This window comes from Ahaetulla prasina, chromosome 5, assembly GCF_028640845.1.
Source record: "Ahaetulla prasina isolate Xishuangbanna chromosome 5, ASM2864084v1, whole genome shotgun sequence".
Classification (NCBI taxonomy): domain Eukaryota; kingdom Metazoa; phylum Chordata; class Lepidosauria; order Squamata; family Colubridae; genus Ahaetulla; species Ahaetulla prasina.
The window spans coordinates 80,927,304-80,948,812 of NC_080543.1; the positions used below are offsets into that span (position 1 = coordinate 80,927,304).

The 21,509-nt window shown below is 36.9% G+C and overlaps 1 protein-coding gene across 6 annotated transcripts in view; it reads left to right on the plus strand.

The window, feature by feature from the left end:
* The window catches only part of SH3KBP1 (SH3 domain containing kinase binding protein 1), a 264,182-nt gene extending 243,419 nt beyond the window's left edge, over nt 1-20,763 (plus strand). For 4 of the 6 annotated variants that reach the window (XM_058185828.1, XM_058185829.1, XM_058185830.1 and 1 more), the window contains 5 exons: nt 9,041-9,150; nt 11,195-11,320; nt 14,891-15,156; nt 16,355-16,418; nt 19,565-20,763. In XM_058185828.1, coding sequence (XP_058041811.1) covers nt 9,041-9,150; nt 11,195-11,320; nt 14,891-15,156; nt 16,355-16,418; nt 19,565-19,606 — 608 coding nt within the window. In that variant the 3' untranslated portion in view covers nt 19,607-20,763. The remainder of the gene's footprint in view (nt 1-9,040; nt 9,151-11,194; nt 11,321-14,890; nt 15,157-16,354; nt 16,419-19,564) is intronic. The other 2 variants (XM_058185832.1, XM_058185833.1) reach the window with 1 other exon arrangement.
* The last annotated feature ends 746 nt before the right edge of the window (nt 20,764-21,509 follow it).

A 21,509-nucleotide genomic window follows, 5' to 3' on the forward strand; every position in this document is an offset into this window, starting at 1 on the left:
TATCTTATGGCTTACGCATTCTGAATGGTATTCTTGTTGATATCATATGATTTCTCCATTCCTAATTTGATTATGTCCCCGTATAAAAAAGCCATTAACAAAATGGTGATACGTTCTAGAACAGAGTTCCCAAATCTTTCTGGGTTGGCAGCCTAGAGCAGGGGAAGGGGGGAAAGAAGGGGTGATTTTGTGGGATGGGCAAGCACATGTGACATTTGCGCGAGTGGGGACATGAGGGCCTCCAATGAGGCTCACGTGATTGGGGCTGCTAATGCCTGTAACAAGGCTTGCGCAAATGGGGCCACAGGCAACCACAATGAGGCTCGTGCAAGTGGGGCTGTGGGCACCTGCAATGAGGCTCACATGAGTGTGGCTGTGCACCATGCAACCTGCAGTCTGGTAATGGGCTGTGGCCCACAGGTTGGGGACCCCTGTTCTAGAATATGAATATACTTGGTGAGATTTCCAAGAAATGTCTCAAAGTGCTTTGTTCCCTATGCCATCTGTCTGGTAAACTCGCAAGATTCGTTTTTCTCTCTATGTACATGTATACATCCGAACTAAACTATGTTGTTTCTCTGTGTCATATAATATACCGTTTTCCCCCGAAATTAAGATCCTGTCTTATATTTTTTTGAACCCTGATATAAGGGCTTGGCCTTATTGTCATGTGCTTAAAAGCCTGATTGGGCTTATTATCAAGGGATGTCTTATTTTGGGGGAAACAGAGTATGTGGATATATGCATAATTTTGTATTAATTAATTAATTAATTTTGTCATGTTTATGTAGTATATATTGGAGGTTTGAGAGCTGTATGCAACAAAATTTCATTTTAATGTGTGCCAATTAGTGTACATTCAAAGTGACAATAAAGTTATTCTAAGTCTAAGTCTCAGAAGATGTTTCAAGAGAATAAAGTAGAAAAAAGATAGGGAATGACTCATAATGCAAGCAGGTTTTAACAGAATAACAGAACTGGAAGGGACTTTGGAGTCCAACTCCCTGCTTAAGTAGGAAATCTTATAACATTTCAGAGAAAGGGTTGTCCAATCTCTTCTTATATACCTCCAGTATTTAAGAACTCCACAACTTCTGCAGGCAAATCATTCCACTGATTACTTTTTCTAACTGTCAGGAAATTTCTTCTTAGTTCTAGGTTGATTCTTGATTAGTTTCCATCTATAGCTTCTTATCCTGCCTTCAGGTGCTTTGGAGAATATGTTGACCCCCTTTTCTTTGTGGCAGTCCCTTTGATATTAGAACACTGCCATCATGTCATCCTTACTACTTCTTTTGACTAGATCAGCCATACAACAATTTAGAGACTCTAACTATCAACTGCAAACCTTACTATTCGCCTCGTGAATTTTCCTCATTTCTTCTAATTGCTGTTTATGTCCCACCACAAGCCTGTGTAAACAAGGCATTACGAACTCTAGCTGACCAAATCATGGAGGCTGAAGCCAAACACCCTTATTCACTGGCCATTGTTTTGGGAGATCTAAACAAGGCAAACTTAAGGAAAGAACTACCAAAATACTTTCAGCATGTCAATTGTCCCACCAGAGGCAAGAATACTCTAGACCACTGCTACACAACACTAAAAGATGCCTATCGGTCTTTACCACGTGCAGCTGTAGGACACTCTGATCATTGCATGATTCACCTTGTACCTGCTTATAGGCAAAGACTTAAAGCCATAAAACCAATAATTAAATCAGTGAAAACCTGGACGGAGGAATCAGAATTAAAGCTACAGGCATGTTTTGACTGCACTGATTGGAATATTTTTAAAGATACCTCTGCAGACCTGGATGAACTCACAGATACTGTAACATCATATGTCAGCTTCTGTGAAGACCTATGTGTACCTACAAGGAACTTGCGAATACACAGTAACAACAAACCTTGGTTTACACCTAAACTTAAGCAGCTACGACATTCCAAAGAGGAAGCCTACAGAAAAGGTGATAAAATGCTGTACAATCAGGCCAGAAATGCACTAACAAGGGAGATAAGAGCAGCAAAAAGAAGCTACTCTGAAAAGCTAAAGAATCAATTTTCAGCAAATGAACCAGCAAACATGTGGAAAACTCTTAAAAATATCACCGGCTATGGCAAACCTCCTTCCCAGGCTGAAGGTAATCAACAACTGGCAGATGACCTGAATGAGTTTTACTGCAGGTTTGAAAGGAAACTACACCCACCTATCTCCACAACCCCATCTCAGACACACCAACAACAGCCAAGCCTCCTACAACTGACCCCATTTCATTGGGTTCACAACCCCTAGTGATCACAGAAAAGGAAGTGCAGGACCTATTTCACAGACAAAAGCCAGGAAAAGCTCCAGGCCCAGACAAGATAACTCCTTCTTGCTTAAAAGTCTGTGCTGACCAATTGGCCCCATCTTCACCCATATTTTCAATAAATCACTAGAGATGTGCTATGTTCCTTCTTGCTTCAAACGCTCTACCATCATCCCAGTGCCGAAGAAGCCCACCATCAAGGAACTGAATGACTACAGACCAGTTGCTCTAACATCTGTAGTCATGAAAACCTTTGAAAGGCTAGTGCTTTCCTACCTGAAAACCATCACGGATCCGCTGTTAGACCCTTGCAATTTGCATACCGAGCAAATAGATCAACAGATGATGCTGTTAATATGGCTCTGCACTACATCCTACAACATCTTGAGTCTCCAAAGACCTATGCAAGGGTACTTTTTGTAGACTTTAGTTCAGCATTCAATACCATCATTCCAGACATTCTTCTAACTAAGCTAAACCAGCTACAGGTACCGGAACAGACTTGTAAGTGGATCACAAGCTTCCTAACAAACAGGAAGCAGCAGGTGAAGCTAAGCAAGATCACATCAAATACCTGTACAATTAGCACAGGGGCCCCCCAAGGCTGTGTGCTCTCCCCACTTCTCTTCTCTCTGTATACCAATGACTGCATCTCCAATGATCCATTTGTTAAGCTACTGAAGTTCGCAGATGACACAACAGTGATTGGTCTCATTCGAGACAATGACGAATCCGCATATAGACAAGAGGTCGAACGACTAGCCTTGTGGTGCAACCAAAACAATCTGGAACTGAACACACTCAAAACCGTAGAAATGGTGGTAGACTTTAGGAAAAACCCTTCCATACTTCCACCTCTCACAATACTTGACAACACAGTATCAACAGTAGAAACCTTCAAATTTCTGGGTTCTATCATATCGCAAGATCTCAAATGGACAGCTAACATCAAAACATCATTAAAAAGGACAACAAAGAATGTTCTTTCTGCGCCAACTCAGTAAGCTCAAACTGCCCAAGGAGCTGCTGATCCAATTCTACAGAGGAATTATTGAGTCTGTCATTTGCACCTCTATAACTGTCTGGTTCGGTTCTGCAACCCAACAAGAAAAACACAGACTTCAGAGGATAATTAGAACTGCAGAAAAAATAATTGCTACCAATTTGCCTTCCATTGAGGACCTGTATACTGCACGAATCAAGAAGAGGGCCGTGAAAATATTTGCAGATCCCTCGCATCCTGGACATAAACTGTTTCAACTCCTACCCTCAAAACGACGCTATAGAGCACTGCACACCAGAACAACTAGACACAAGAACAGTTTTTTCCCGAAGGCCATCACTCTGCTAAATAAATAATTCCCTCAACACTGTCAGACTATTTACTGAATCTGCACTACTATTAATCGTTTCATAGTTCCCATCACCAATCTCTTTCCACTTATGACTGTATGACTATAACTTGTTGCTGGCAATCCTTATGATTTATATTGATATATTGATCATCAATTGTGTTGTAAATGTTGTACCTTGATGAACGTATCTTTTCTTTTATGTACACTGAGAGCATATGCACCAAGACAAATTCCTTGTGTGTCCAATCACACTTGGCCAATAAAATTCTATTCTATTCTACCCAATCTCCGCAACTGTTCTTCATATGTTTTAACCTCCAGGCCCCTAATAATCTTTGTTGCACTTTTCTAAACTCTTTTTAGAGAGCATCTTTTTTACCAAAACCTGATGCAATATTCCAAGCGTGGTCTTAACAAGTTATTACAAAGTGATAGTAACACTTCATGTGATCTTGATTCTGTCCCTCTGTTAATACAGGATGTGTTGGCTTTTTTGGCAGCTGCTGCACACTGCTGGCTCATATCTAAATGGTTGTCCACTAGGACTCCAAGATTCCTCTTGCAGTTACTGCTATTGAGCCAGGTCTCCACCTATTCTATACCTGTGCATTGGGTTTTTCTTGCCTAAATGTAGAACCTTACTTTTCTCATCATTTTGTTAGATAGAGCACAGTATTCAAGTATCTGCCTTCTGTATCTTGAGCCTATCTTCTGGAGCATTGGCCTTTCCTGCCAGCTTTGTGTCATCTGTAAATTTGATGAGTTCCCACTGTCTAAATCATTGATGAAGATATTGAAGAGTACTGGGCCTAGGACAGAGACTTGGGGTACCCCCACTGCATACTTCCTTTCATGTGGTTGCAGTTCCATTAAGAATTACATGTCAAGTATGGTTGGTCAGCCAGTTATGAATCCGTTTAGTGGTGATGCTGTGTAAGCCAGATTTCTCTATCTTATCAAGTAGTAGGTTGTGGTCTACTTTATCAAATCAAATTATTACTTTGTTTGTTTCTAGGTGTTCGCTGATTTGTTGCTTGATTGTCTTTTCCAGAGTCTTCCCTGGTATTGAGGTTAGGCTGATAAATCTGTAATTTCCTGAATTATTTTTTCCCTTTTTTGAACATCAGCTCTTTTCCAGTATTCTAGTAGTTCCCCAGTGCTTACAGGGAGGGCATACTCCCAGTTTCATGTTCTATATGTCATCTTATACAATCTGGGAAGCATGCCTTTTCTGTGGTTATCCCTGTTCTCTGGAATGATCTCCTCTGGTATACCACAGTTTCCAACTCTTGTTGCCTTTAGGAAAGCGTGCCTGCCTGCCTGCCTGCCTTCCTCCCTCCCTCCCTTCCTGTTGGGTTGAGAGAGAAGGACTGGTTCAAAATCACCCAACTGGCTTTCATGGTTGAGACAGGACTTGAACTCACAATCTCCCACTCTCTTACCCGTTGCCTTAATCACTACTCCTAACTGGCTCTCAGGTATTAGGGCTCCCAGGTATTAGGAGCCAATTAAATGGAGTTACCTTCTATTTATAATTTATATAAATACTATAATTTATAGTATTGTATGTATAGTATAATGTATTGTCTATTTTATTTTTTTTCTTTTATGCCACCCAAAGTCATACTATTTGAGTTGGGTAGCCTTATAAATCTTTTAAATTAAAAAACAATATTAATACTAACACTATAATAACATCTGGATGAAATACAAGAGATCCTGAACTAACAAGTATGAGTCAGGCTATATCTGTGAATTACTTTGTTTGTGCCCTGTCATTCTCAGCTGGCAAATTGTGAAAGTATCAAAGCAAAATGTTTCTTGAAGGATATTAATTTAATATCAGAGGCTCATCAGCAAGACAAATTTAATTAGATTCTATAAATGCATTTTTATATTACCTTAGCTTTGTAACACTCGGTTTTTAACTTCATTATTGGGCAGGGTCAAAAATACAATGGCAAGATTTTGGTAATGCTGTGTTTCCCTGAAAATAAGACTTTGTCTTGTATTTTATTGAACTCTGAAATAAGCGCTTGGCCTTATTGACATGTGCTCAAAAGCCCGATTGGGCTTATTATCAGGGGATGTCTTATTTTGGGGAAAACAGGGTAGATCTAAGGAAAGAATTATGGTTTTCTTTGAGAAAAGAGGAAACAATTGTATACTAGACATTTGCAAAAGTGATGCTATTGTTGAAATTCTAGTCTATCTATTATATCTATTATATCTATCCAACTGATCCAGAATGCGACTGCGCGGGTGATAGAGGGAGCACCTTGTGGCTCCCGTGTAACACCCCTCCTGCGTAGTCTGCACTGGCTCCCGGTGGTCTTCCGGTTTCACTTCAAGGTACTTGTTATCACCTTTAAAACGCTCCATGGCCTAGGGCCGGGATATTTACGGGACCGCCTACTGCCACCATTAGCCTCTCACCGACCAGTGCGCTCTCACAGAGAGGGCCTCCTCCGGATACCGTCAGCTAAACAATGTTGGCTGGCGACCTCTAGGGGGAGGGCCTTCTCTGTGGGGGCCCCTACCCTCTGGAACGAGCTCCCTCTGGGGCTTCGTCAACTCCCCGATCTCAGGTCCTTCCGCCGCGAGCTGAAGACGTTACTATTTCGAAGAGCAGGACTAGCTTGAACGTAGTTTTTAAATTGGGATTTTTAAAAAAGGGGTTTAAATAAGGTTTTAAAATTTATACTTATAGTTTTAGGACATCAATTGAATTTAACTGTCTATTCTTTTAGCTGTTTATATGTATTATATGTTTTTTGTTGTTTTTTGGCTGTGAACCGCCTGAGTCCTTCGGGAGATGGGCGGTATACAAATATAATAAATAATAATAATAATAATATAAGTGTAGTGGAAAGAGAAGTTAATGGAAATAATAGCAATTTTAAAGTTAAAATGTGAATTCCATTTACTTTGATATTTTGTAAGTGCTTGAAATTCTGAACTATTTCTCATCATTGCTTTTAAGATGCTATTATTAAATTAACATAACAATCTTACTGCAGTGATAATTTTAAAACGTACATGTTTCGTTATAACAATTATTTTTAAATACCTACTTAGGAATAAAACTGGAGATATATCTTATTTTATCTATTCTTAATTTAGATGAAATATTGTTTAAGAACTCTTTTTAACACCTCTAAATAAATTACAGGTGATCCTCAACTCACAACCAAAATTGAGCCCAAAATTTCCATTGTTAATTAAGACAGTTGTTAAGTGAGTTTTGCCCTATTTTATAATTTTTCTTGCTACAGTTTTTAAGTGAATTACTGCAGGTGTTAAGTTAGTAAAATAGTTAAGTGAATATTGCTTCCTGTTTGACTTTGTTTGTCAGAAGGTTGCAAAAGGTGATCCCAGAACATGACCCCAGAACACCCCAACCATCATAAACATGAATCAGTTATCAAGCATTCAAATGTTGATCATATGACCACATGGATGCTGCAATGGTCGTAAATATGAAAAACACTCATAGTCACTTTTTTCAGTGGTGTTGTAACTTTAAACGATCAGTAAACAAATGGTTGTAAGTCAAAGGCTTCTTATATTTGTTGTGTTCGGCGAGCCGCCATGTTAAATGAGAGGCGGTATCCTATTGGCTAAGACGCATGGCAACCCCAATAGTGTTGGGAGGGAGCCCTTAACAACAATTAGGGGAAGGGACCCTTTGAAGTTTTTTGTCTCCACATGGAAACGACCTTGGCCCATGACAGGAATTGTCTTGCCCTGATAGTCCCGAAGGCGGACGGGGCAGGGTTGCAACCGACATGAGAGAAAAGAAGGAACTACCCGCTTGAGGATAGCCCAAGAAATAATGGACCGTGAAGAGCCCGTGTCTATTTCCATGGGACATGCCACCCCCTCCAGTTTTACAGTCAGTGACAGTTTCTTAGAATCAGCTGAACTATGCTGATGGAATACGACCTCTGTGGGCCCACGCCCCTGGGCAACATCACGACGGTTCTCACCCATAGGGGGCTTCCCTGGGGCGCGATACTTTAACTCATCTGGCGGCTGCCCAGCAGAATGGCAAACTCTGGCAATATGCCCCGACTTGCCACAACGGCGGCAAATAGCGGAACGGAAACGGCAGGATGCACGAGGATGAAACTCCCCACAGCTGAGGCAAGCAGCTACTTTCTTCTTTTGCAGCCTTTTCTTTCCGGGCGGTGAGGTCTTCAGGCAGTCCACTTCTGCCTCCTCATCCGAGGTGTCAGCAGGATCGTCGTCTTCGTGATGCACCCCCGTGGACTGACTGGTAGAATTTTGGAAGCGCCGGATGTCAGCGGTAGATCTTTCCGACATCTCGGCAGCTCGTGCTTCATCTAATGCCATCGGGAGAGTTAAATCTTTCATCGCTAACAGACGCCGCTGCAGTCGAAGATCCCTCACGCCACAGACTAACTGCTCCAACAGGGCATCATCTAGGTCCTGGAATTCGCATTCCAGGGCAGCGGTTCGGAGGGAAGCTATATATAGATTCAGGGGCTCCCCTTCTTCTTGTAAGCGATGCCGGAATTTAAACCGTCGAGCAATTCGGGACGGGGTTGGCGCGTAATGTGCCTTTAACTTCTCCCTCAAGGTATCCCATGGAACATCATGAACGGACAGAGGGGCCACCAGAGCCCGGGCAGTGGCAAACACTTCAGGACCGCACGCGTTTAAGAAGTGCGCCCGCTTACGATTGCTGGACAGACCTGTGTAATCGTGGGCTTCCAAGTAGCATTCAAAACGATCTTCGTATGCTTCCCACGTCTCCGCGCTGACAAGGAACGGGGCAAACACAGGCGGAGCCATCGAACGGCCGGTTCGAATCGGAAGAGGGAAATTCTGGACGGTCTGACGCTAATCACCTCAGTATCCCACCTTCGTCGCCAGTATTGTGTATTGTGTTCGAGGAATTACTGAGGCGACTACGAGCATAGTAACAACAACCTTTAATGAAAGCCAACTTCAAACAATAATGCCCGCACCCTGCGTTTGACAGCTCTTATATAAACCTGCTGTCAAACAGGAGAGCCAATCAACACACTACGAATTCCCGCGCATTGGGTTGCCATGCGTCTTAGCCAATAGGATACCGCCTCTCATTTAACATGGCGGCTCGCCGAACACAACAATATTTAAATTCGTTTTCAACTATTTTATTATCTAATGATTTTCAGATGTATGATGTGTAGCATTAACTAAAGACCAGACAGAAATATTATCTTTAATGTAAAGAAATACTTACAGATGCCGCCCTCTGTCTCAATTTGATAATATCAACTTAATGCAAAATAATATGGAAATTAAGTTTTAAAAGTTTCATCATAGTACTTGTAATATTAATATCTCTTCAATGTTTTTTAAGATTTGGAAGGGTTTGATTCCATAGTACCAGTTGCAGAGAAGCTCAGCCATCCAACTACTACAAGACCAAAAGCTACTGGCAGAAGACCTCCATCACAGTCATTCACATCTGTAAGTAACATCTGCATATTTTAACTTCCTTTGTGATGTTTTTAATTATTTTTTATTCATAATACAAATAACCCTCAGTTTACAAGGGTAATTGGGACCAGAATTGCTGTTGCTAAGCAACACTTGTATACAGCATGACATCACATGACTGAGCCACTTAGCAACTGCAGTTCTGGCATTTTTGGTTACTATTGTTAAGCAAGGACCACATGGGTCATTAAGTGGAGAAGTCACATGACTGCAACATCTGTATTCCTACCGGTTTTCCCAATGATTTTGTTTGTGGGAAGCCAGCAGAGAATGTTGGAAATTACAGTTAAATTACTGTGGCTTGTGATGTTGTAATTGTGAGCTAGGTGCCGAAGATCTGGCTCAGATTCACATGACTACAGGATTGCTGTGGGTCACAAATCCCCCTCTTTCAGTACCATCACAAGTTCACACTGTCACTGAATTAATTGTCAGAGTATGAATATTCATAAACTGGAATAGATCAGCCAATGAATAGGCATAGCAACTAAGTCAGCCAATGAGAGCTGTTTGGGAGCTGAGACAGACTGGAGCCAGGGCTTGCCTTAGTCTGCAGCTTCTGAGTCTGTGCAGAGAAACTGAAACTATTCTGCTCTGCTGAAATGAAACTAACTGTTCTCTCCTGCCTTGTGTTTTGATTATAACTACTATGTTGAAGAAGAATCTATATTGGTATTGTACATTTATCTTTATGTATTGTATGTATATAAATTAATGAATCCTGCTGAATCAGTTTACTTGTGTGTGCTTTCTGGATTTAATTTCTGCAACAAACTCTGACATGAATGGACATAAACCAAGGACTACTTGTAGAGATTATACTAATTTTCATCTGTTATCCATCTCAAAGCTGGTCTTCACATACACTGGAAACTCGAAGACCAGGTGGCCGGCACGCGCATGCACACCATGAAGACCAGCTTTGAGATGGATAACAGATGAAAATTAGTGTAATCCCTACAAGTAGTCCTTGGTTTATGTCCATTCATTCAGTGATGGTGTGAACTTGTGATGGTACTGAAAGAGGGGGATTTCTGACTCACTGTAACCTTGTAGTTATGTGATTCTGAACCAGATCTTCAGCTGGTCTTTGGGTTTCTGGCACTCAGGCACTCCAGCGCATGCATGCACATACATGCACATTCCGGTTTGGGCACTCGGTTCGCCATCACTGATATATTCACCTGAAAAGGTTCGCCATCACTGGTATATTCAGTCTACTTAGGATCAAATTCATAGCCTCCTGATTGTGAGGCGAGAGCTCCACCTCTAGGCCACTGCACCACTCAATACAAGTCCATGAGATAGCCGAACTTATACTTCACTTCACTTAAAGCAAAACCTTTAAGATCAAATGGTGATGACAGGAGATATTGGACTACAGGTAATCCTCAACTTAAAACAGTTCATTTAGTGATGGTTCAAAATTACAATGGCATTGAAAAAAGTGACTTACGACCATTTTTCACATGACCATTCCACAGCCCCATGATCATGTGATCAAAATTCAGATGCTTAGCAACTAATTCGTTGTAGTGTCCTGCTATCTGAAATCACATTTTGTGACCTTCTGACAAGCAAAGCCAATGTTGCAGGCAGATTCATTTAGCAACTACGTTAGTAACTTAACAACTGCAGTGGTTCACTTAACAACTGTGGAAGAAAGGTCATAAAATAGAACAATGCTCACTTTAATATTGGCAACTTGGCAACATAGATTTTGGCAACATAGATTTTGGGATCAATTGGGATCATAAATTGAGGACTACCCGTACTGGATGGGATTTACTTTCAGCACTTTTTGATGGGAAAAACTCATAGTTGGAAGGCCCACATCAGTATCTTACCACAGTCAATGTTAATAAGCATACAGCTAATGGGAAGTTATGTGCTGTGTGACTAAGAGAGGATTATTTTTGCTTTCAGATTAATTACAACAATACTAAAATGTTATAGAGTAAGTGCATGTTTTGAATACTTGAAAGTAAAAGAATATATTCTTTTATTTCCACAGTCTTCACTTTCTAGTCCTGACTTTTTTGATTCACCAAGTCCTGAAGATGAGAAAGAAGAACAAGTTTCCCTATCACATAAAGTAGTTGAGCCATTAAAGAAAGCAAAGACAGTTACAATTTCACTTGTAAGTTACTTAAGTTACATGTAATTCTCAGTGAACATGGAAATTGGAATCCTAGCACATCTGTAAGGTGCTAGGATATTACTGTAGTTTTTCAACTTCAGATTCCAGCAATCCTTCCATCTCCCAAATAAGATGAAGCAAAAATAAAAAATCACATATGCATCTTGACTGAATCGAATCCTACATCAGCTTCATGCTTCTCCCTTACAGAATATAAGGAATCTTACTAAAACCATGATAATAGCAATATTTACTATTCTTCCAACTCTGTTTCAACTACTTATGAAAGAGAAGAACCATTGGAGAACTGGATATCTTACCCTTAACCTTGGTAGGCAGTTTAAAAAGATTAATAGTATTGCCTATAGAGAAGTAGGGCTTTGGTTTTATTAAGATTCCTTATATCAAGTAGGGCTAATATTATTGACCAGAGTGACCATTGCCCTTTTTGTCCCATGTCCAGACCTTATTTTGGCTGAAAGGGGACTATTATCCATTTCATTTATATCATTCTTAAAAAGATGAGGCTAAAGACAAAATCGTAATTGATTAATATAGCTCAACACTGAAAAGGCATATTTAGGAGGGACTGCACCATTGCCTCTTCTTCAAGTAGACAAAACAAATTATGCAACAAGCAAAACTTTATCTCCCAAGATATCTGAAAACAGAAATTTTCTGCTCAGGTAGACATTGATTGTTGCTTTTTTCGAATGCATAGAATCTATTCATATTGAATTCCTGATTAATTAAATGAGTATAGATTTCAATTTTATGTTTAGCTGGCAGGCAGATGTTTCATTTCATGTTGCAGTTATTTTTTTTCTTAACATCTCAGTTTCTGTGTTTTATACACATTACAATTTTCTGTAACTGTGGAATGATAGTTCAAGAGCATAGTAATGTAATAAGAATAAAAGGTACTCTTCATTCATCTTCAGATTCCTAGAAAATATGTTTAACATACAACATGGAGTTTACTGGAACTGAATCTTAGAATTTATTATTAAATAAAACATGTTCTTCCATTTCATTTAAATTTCTTTTTCTAAATAAATCATTATATTCACAATTTTATCATCATTTCATTTCCAATCATCTTCCCCTCTAAGTAAATAATTTCAAATTATCATTTTCCATTTTCATTTTTTTAAATTCTACTATTAATACAATTCATTCAAATCTATACATAATAATACAATTATCATTTCAATTTAATTTAACTTTTCATCTCTTAACCTCTTTTAAATATATCATTTTATATTTCACAACCATTATTTTTCTACATTCTACCATTGATATTAAAGATTATATTTCAAGTTATTCAAATATTACAATCACCAATATTAATCATAATGCATTACCATACATATATCATATTCCTTTTAACCATTTTCTCCTGGTCCATCTAACCAACCAATTCTTAAAATTCCCCTCCTTTTGTTCCATTGCCTCATTTTCTTCTTTTTCTTTTTTTTTCTTTTTATAGTTATTATATCTTTTCCCGTTTCCTTCCTTTAGTTTTTAAGTCCATTACTCGCTTATATTGTCCTATATTCCCATCTGATCTATTTTCCTTTTTTTTCTTTTCCCCTTCTCTTTTTCCCCACTGTTAATCCCAGTGTAATCATTAGAAATGTTTTTCTCTAATCTTTTCCTCTCTCCTTTCCTTCTCTTAATTTTCTTTTTTGTTGGTTGTACCCTCCTGATCTCTCTTTTTTTCATGTTACTCCCAATATAATCATTTAATTGTTCATCAATATCTTTGTCTTCAGTGCTGTTTTCTTGTTTCTCGTTGGTAGGTTGTTTCTCCAGTTGAATATGTTCTGACAAAATTATTGATTTCTTTCTGTCCAAATCAAATGATACATGTACCATTTTAACCAACTCAATTAATTCCTGCCACATTTTGACGTTCTGCTTGTCAGCTTGCCTCCGATCAATGTTTAAGAAAATAAAGTCCCAACTCCATCAGTTTTGAAGAGATTGGTAATTTTTACTAAACACATCAGATTGCAAGAGAAGCAAAGCTAGAACTGAAACTAATTGTAATTGTACAGAATTATATCCTCCCAAGAGCCCTCCTCTCACCAGAGTTCAAACAGTGTTAGTCCAATGTCCTTTTCTTCCTTGGCCATGTGTTGTTTCACTTCCGATGTTCTCCCTCTGTCAATCGTCTGGATGGAATGCGAAGCAGGCAACTTCCGTTACATTCACACGTCAAATCAGTTCAAACTCTGCACGTCTGTTTGAAAGACTGTCTCCTCCTCCACCTGAAATGACAGCCAACGCTGGCAGCAGTATAAACCTCCCCCCTCCCCCATAAATCATGTAAGACATTCAGTAAGAAGAAAACCTTTAACGAAGTAATAAAACAGTAAAACACTCCAATAAGTAAATATACACTTAAAATAAAAGCGGAGGCTGACACTGCTTAAGTTTTAGTTCCAATTTAAAATTGTATTGTTTGTCACCTCTTTTAATTATCAAAGTCAAAGAGCTGAAAAGAAAACAAGTCCTCCTTAAAACTTCTCACGACTCATTGATCAAGGTCATTGTATTTTTTTTCCAGATTTCAAAATGTTCAGTAGTACTTTTTTCCCACCAGTAGATGTCTCTCTTCAATCCACAAGTTTCAAATCAACAATTTAACAAAGTATCCAATTTGTGTATTAAATCCACTTATCTAATATTTCTTTGATTTCTTCTTTCTCTTAATTTTTATATATTCCAAATCCAAGTTTTACACTCCACTTCAAATCCAATTAAAATATATTTACAAGGCTTTTTTGTTTTAAGTTTTTCTTTATTCTTCCTTTAAGGTTGAATTTTTTTCTTAAAAGTTTATATCCAATCCTCTACTATTTTCTTTTGGGTTTCTTTTTTATAATACTTTTAAGCTCTCCAAATCCAAATATCAAACTCCATTTTGGGCTTTAGTGTTTTTACTTCCACTTTATTCTTCTCCCTCTGTTAACATTCCCCAGTGCTAATTAGCTGCTATTTCCATGCCAGGGCTCTTTTCAAAGATTTCAAATTGTTTCTTTATTACCTGTATGAGTTGGCCAATCACTCACCCGGTACCAATACGCTGTCCAAAACCTCACTCCTGCAGAATTCTTAGTCCGGTTGCCCCAGTTTCATGATTGTTACAATGACCACTGCCCCCGCATCGAAGAGTTTTCTCCGACTTCCTGAGGAACTGCATGTTCCTCCTAGCCATCTGAGATGCTTCTCCTTCTTCACCATCCCTACAAGATGGTTCCGGTCCAAAGACCCTCCGACAGTGGTTTGTCTGGCTGGATTTTCACCAGGCTCGTTGGAATCCGCTACTTTCCAGCCAGTCTCGCCGCAATGCTTCTGGTTCTCTCCTGCCCAATAACATTCTCATGGTTGATTGTCTGGCTCAAGATCATGCTTAGTTGTTGATAAAAGAATACTTAAAAGATTTGGGGAAAGTATTCTCTCTTTCATGACTATCAAATGTAGCTGAAACACAACACAACTGGAAAAGTATAGCTTGCTGATCCAAATGTATGTTTCCAAATGTATTTGTTATCCATTTCACAGGTGTCTGATAACAAAGTCTCTTTGCCTACAAAGCCAGGAAGTTTAACAAGTGGAAGTGTTTTATCTTCATCCTTATCTTCTTCATCTATACTTCATCCAACTTCAGTAGGAATCACAAGTCACAGATCCAATTCCCCTTCTTTGTTCAGTACTGAAGGAAAGCTAAAGACTGATCATTCAAGCCAAAGTGAAACAGCTTTGGAAGAATTAAGGTTACAAGTTAAAGAGCTACGCACTATCATTGAAACAATGAAAGACCAGCAGAAGTGAGTGTTCCAATACTTTCCCTTGTATTAATCAGGTAGTGCAATATGGGTTTTTGTTGTTGTTAATTCCATTAACTTTATCAATGAACTTGTTCAACTGTATCTTTTTCACTTAGGAACTGCAGGTAAATACTACAAATTTAAGGCTTTCAAAGCTGTATCTCACAGCATAATTTTTCTGTCTATTTATTACAGTTTTGTGTTTTCGCTTGTATTAAATTATTTGATTTTATGCAGCATACAAAAAGAAAACCAAAAGCTGTACTTAATTAATGCAAAATAACCTATAAATAATATATAAAATATATGAAAAATTAACAAACAATTAAATAATGATTTAATAAACATATCTCAGATTTTGTCATATCTCAACTTGCATTTAAGATGTCTGGGCAGAACTAAATGGTGAAGAAGTTACATTATTAAATTATATCAAATTTGTATTATTTTATCATTATTGTAACTACAAGTGCAGGGCTGTCAGAAAAAAATTTTCTCCAACCAGGGATCAACTAACTGTTTTACTTTGGAAAGTACATTATGCACTTCTCTCACCAATATTTTTATATACAGTATGAATTTAATTATGGTATCATCAAATGTGCTGATATATATCTTTTACATATTTTTTGCCATTTTTGGCTACCTAACAACATTTGCAGCACTTGTAAATATGAATTGGTCTTAAAGTTTAAGGCTGAATTTAGATGTTGTTGACAGACTTGAAAGAAAATGAAATTTCTATTTGCCAGTTTTTTAATATATACATAGAATTGTCCTAATTCCCATAAAATACTTAGAAATCAGAAAGTTGGTTAATATTCCTATTTACTGTAATTAATGATACATGTGCTCAAGAACCATGAATAGTTCAGAATGATTAAAGCAATGTTTGTATTTTTTTACATGATCTTAAAGGATTTTAGTGTTTATCATCATGTCTGTTTGGGTTCATAATTAATTTAGCTTTTATTGAATATAGTAGTAAAAATTCCGCTAAGTTGTAATTTTGTGTGTAAATGCCAAGTAAAGTCTGAAAATACATTAGAGAAGTTATATTTTAGAAAAAGAAATTAGAAAAATTTATAGCTGGTGTAATATAGTTTACATTATAACTTACATTGATACGTATTGTCAAAAATGCAGGTCCCCTCCCCTTGAAAATATGGTCATTAAAATTTTGTGGTTTTTTTCCTAGGAAAGAAATTAAGCAATTGTTGTCTGAATTAGATGAAGAAAAAAAGATTCGGCTACGGTTACAGGTACTTCTATATGAATGAATACATGAATCAGCTTCATAATGGATTTTTAACGAAACTTTGTATCTCATAGTCCAATAAGTTTTCTGTAATATGAAACAAATTCTAATATATAGGAAAAAAGGAAATAAAACAGAAAAATATATTTGAAGTGTTTTTTCAATATTAAATTTTACAATAGCTGAGAGACGACCGGAAGTGTTGCGGTGAGACAGTCGGGTAAGAGCAAGCGCCACAAATTCCCGGGCTGACAAACCGCTGTCAAGGGGTATTCGGACCGGATCTGTCCTGTAGGGACGGAGAAGAAGGAGAGGCACCTTGAATGACCAAGAGGAACCTGCAAGTTCCTCGGAGGTCAGAGAAAACTCTTCAACTCGGCGGCAGTGGCCATAGCGGCCATCATTAAGCTGGAGGAACCGAACCAAGATTTTTAGCAGGAGCGGTGATTTGGACAGAATATTGAAGCCGGGTGAGTGAACACCAACTCACATTTAATTTTAATTTGGCATAGCGGCTAAATTGAGAGAAGACACAGCAAGAAATATGAGAAATGGAATTATTTACCCTAAAACCCGAAAGGAATTTGGCTTTTGAAAATTGAATTGGAGATTGTCCAAGTAGAAGAAAAAGGGAAAAAACCCGTCTGGAGAAGCTGGAGAGGTCTGGAGATTTTCAGAACACTTTTCTGGAGTATAAAAAAAAAGACTGGGGGATATAAAACTATAATTTGGTGAAATTTCTCTGACTTCCTTTTCCCCCGGTTAGCTGGATTTAATACAAATTTGGACATAGATTTTAAACTGAATTTTTGGGAGAGGTAAAAAGTAAAAGAAAAACAAAGTGCAGCTTTAAGAAAAAGAAACCAACTGGATACCTTCGCTAATTGTTGATTGGAACTGTGGATTGGAAAGAGACACCCTCAGGCGGAAGGGAAAACTACACTGACTAACATGTGTTATGGAAAATTTTCTTGTTGAAGTGATAAGGCTGATGGGAATTTTAAGGGAGGATTTTTGTGCCTGCAAGCTGTTTGACTTTGATAACAAAAGACCAAATACAACCCAGAAAATACATAATGGTGCAGGAAATAATTGAAATGATGAAAAGGATGCATATGACTTTAAAGTGAGAAATAAAAGAAATAATTTACAAGACCTGATGGATAACTGAAACCAGAAGAATTAGGAGCTGCACTGGAACTTACACAAGAAAATAGAGAAACCATGAAGCAGGAGAGCGTTTTGGAAGACAAAGAAAAAATATTGACTGTGAAACATTAAATGATTGTATGGGGAGAGATGAAGAGAAAAATAAGGAGGGGGAAAAGGTGCAAAGAGATAAAGGGAGAAAGAAGGAAGAAAAAGCACAAAAGATTTAGAATTACACTGGATTGACAGTGGCAAAAGAGGAATTCTTAAAAGGAGAACAAGGAGAGTAATTGGAAAAATATTACAAATTAGGAGGGCAAACAAAAACGAGGGAAGAAAGAGAAAAGGAGAGAAAGAAGGGAAGAGAAAAAATACAAAGTTAAATGATCATATTGGGATTAACAGAGAAAAGATAAAAGTGGGGGAAGAGGGGAGGAGGAGAGTAGATGGAAATACAGGACAAGCAAAGAGAGTAGAGAATTTTAAGAGAAAAAAGAAAAAAGAAGAGGAAGAGAAAAAGAGGAAGAGAAAATAAGGAGGGAAAAGGTGCAAAGAGATAAAGGAGAAGAAGGAAGAAAAAGCACAAAAGATTTAGAATTACACTGGATTGACAGTGGCAAAAGAGGAATTCTTAAAAGGAGAACAAGGAGAGTAATTGGAAAAATATTACAAATTAGGAGGGCAAACAAAAACGAGGGAAGAAAGAGAAAAGGAGAGAAAGAAGGGAAGAGAAAAAATACAAAGTTAAATGATCATATTGGGATTAACAGAGAAAAGATAAAAGTGGGGGAAGAGGGGAGGAGGAGAGTAGATGGAAATACAGGACAAGCAAAGAGAGTAGAGAATTTTAAGAGAAAAAAAGAAAAAAGAAGAGGAAGAGAAAAAAGAGGAAAATAAAAAATAATTGAAATACATACTGGTTGAAGCACAAATGAAGTTGAAAGCATAAAAAAGAGTTGGCAATATATTAAATGATTTAAACATTGATAATGGAACTTGAAATCATAAGTGTTTAAAGATTATTATGGAATTTACTAAAAGTATTAGAAATGACATTATAAAGAAAAACTGACTTTCTTTTCTTTTTTTGATTATAGTTAATATTATATCAATTGTCATTGAATTGTAAATATATGATTGATTTTGATGTTTGATAAGTAGAAGATATAAAAGAGTAAAAATATTAAATGGGAATAAAAGAGTTTAATATAGAAAGGGGGGAGAGAAAAAGTTTGATAAAAGATCGAAATCCAGGGTAAGATCAGATATAGAAAGATAAATAAAAGAAGGAAAATTAAATGAGAGAAAATGTATGTAAGCATGTAAGATGTGTTGGGAAAGAACTGAACTTTGTATGAAACCTGACCGATATTCTGTTCAGAAAAAATGCATTGTATGTTGTTTGTGTGTTAAAAAATAAAAACTTTATTAAAAAACGTTTTACAACAGCCAAGAAAATATTATCTAAAAGCATTTTGAGAGGCTTAAAATCAGTAAAATTTAAGATGGTGTTTTATTCAGAGAAACTTTTCATCTTTGTATTATTTTCTAACCAATAGGCTATTTTCTGCAGAGAAAATATTTAGATGTTTTCTGTATGCTTTTCTGGCTAGGCAAATAATAGCTTTATAGACAGTTTGTGTGAAAAATAGAGCATGGGCAAATATTTTTAAATTTTCTTTCAATACTCCCTTTCCAAGCAGCTCCTTTGAACTAAAAAAGAAAAATCTAGCCATAGATACCTTGTGTCAAATTTTCCCCTTATAGTCTCTTTCCTAAAACTCTTTCAATATTTTCTTGATTTAAGCCAAACTAAAATAAATTTCTCCTTGTGAGTTCCTGTTGTTGATAGTGTCAGTTTATACATATTGATTTTATTCCCTTTCTTAATAATTTCTCAGATTAAATTGAAGATGAAGACTGAACAGTGAATTAAGAGAGTCTAAATGCTTGATAAAATAATGAGTTGGATATAATTTAATCTGTGTTTCTTCTTTTTAGATGGAAATCAATGATATAAAGAAAGTTCTTCAATCAAAGTGAATTCTGGATGGATGTATTAAGTCATAATGACAGAGACTTATGCCTCAAACAAAATAACTTTGTGCCAAATGATTAAAAGATCTGCCTACATTTCTTTGTTTGGACAACAAGCACAAGAATTGAATAGCACAACACAAATTCCAGTGAAGAACATAAATTTCTATGTGATACACTTTCTTGAAATGGGACTGGTTGTGACTGAATTTTTTCATATTGTGCTAAAATCTTCTCTGCTTCACGTTCATAGGCAAATTGAAAACTCAGGCAGTTTAGTTCATAGTGGTACTATTTTAATGATATTTTCCATAAGTAAATTGTTTATCAGTTTATAGGTTTCATGAGTTTGACTTTTTAAATTGTCTTTTGTCACAGATTCTTAAAATGTTTGTATTGCATATCCAGAAATGAATGTGGATATTGGGTGAGGGGGTTTGTTTCTCTTAAAGCGGCTTAATGTGTGTTATTTTAAATACAATTATTTATGCAATCTTATGTCCAAAAATTAACGACAAGATGAATCTTAAGTTTGTGTACAAAGAATATATTTAAAAAGAAAAATCTGGTCTTTGCAATGATTTGTGCCTTCTTTTGCCAAACATGGATTGGAACTAGTTGTAGGCCAGATTTTAGAAATGTAGCTATCACAATGAGGCCTGTCTATCCACTAGAGGTCAGTCTTTCAGCATTTTAACTGCTTGCTCATCAAAATCTTCCATTTTGATCTGATTTGATTCAACTTAATGATGTAATAATCACACTGAGTTTGAGGCAGCTTTATTTTAACTAGTATTGCATATTATGATTATTCTGAAAATTCACTTTGCTTACTGTCACCTCAAATGTTAAACACCCACTTTTATCTCCAATTTTGCACATCTTGGGTAAGCAGAATATGCATCATCTAAGACCAAACAAGGATAAAATAAAAATTAACGAGAAAATTATATTATTATATGCAGAGAACTATTAACTTCATTTAAACAATTGTAAGCCTGCAAATTTGGGGCAAATGGTTTCTATACTGGCATCTTACCAAATGACTTAGGTCAAAGCAGTGTTTACATCTCTAAACAGATAGTGAAGATTTCAGCTTTTAAAAGCTAAGGAATGTATATGTGTTTGCATAATATATGTGCAATCTCTGAAAAGTGCTTGTAAATAAAATTAACGAGAAAATTATATTATTATATGCAGAGAACTATTAACTTCATTTAAACAATTGTAAGCCTGCAAATTTGGGGCAAATGGTTTCTATACTGGCATCTTACCAAATGACTTAGGTCAAAGCAGTGTTTACATCTCTAAACAGATAGTGAAGATTTCAGCTTTTAAAAGCTAAGGAATGTATATGTGTTTGCATAATATATGTGCAATCTCTGAAAAGTGCTTGTAACAAAATTATAGCTGGATTTCTAATTTTCATAGTACATTAACAGTGCAATCCTGTACATGTGTATTTGAATGGGTTTTGTTCAGTTCAGTAAAATATATTATCAGATAATGGTATGTAAGATTGCAGTCTGATTTCACAATCCTAGTACCCTTTCTACAGAATAAACATTAAAAACAGTAAGACTCACATGTAAATAAACATGCATAGGATTGCACTTGAGTGTTCTTGAATAGGTGAGATATGTGTCCTGCTGAAATATCCATCTTTGGTTATATAATAGAATTCTAGTATTTATCTTTTCACAGACTATGAAGTTTACACGAAATATCACATGACTTTATCGTATCAAATATAAACATTTAATATTTTATCATTTAACTATCTACATTTAAGGTTGTTAACTTCTCTATTTGTTATTGGATAAGGAGACTTAAAAGTATTGCCATGACACCCAAAAATGTCCACCAATTGTGTTTAATAATAGCTTCATATCAGGAAAGAACATTCAGG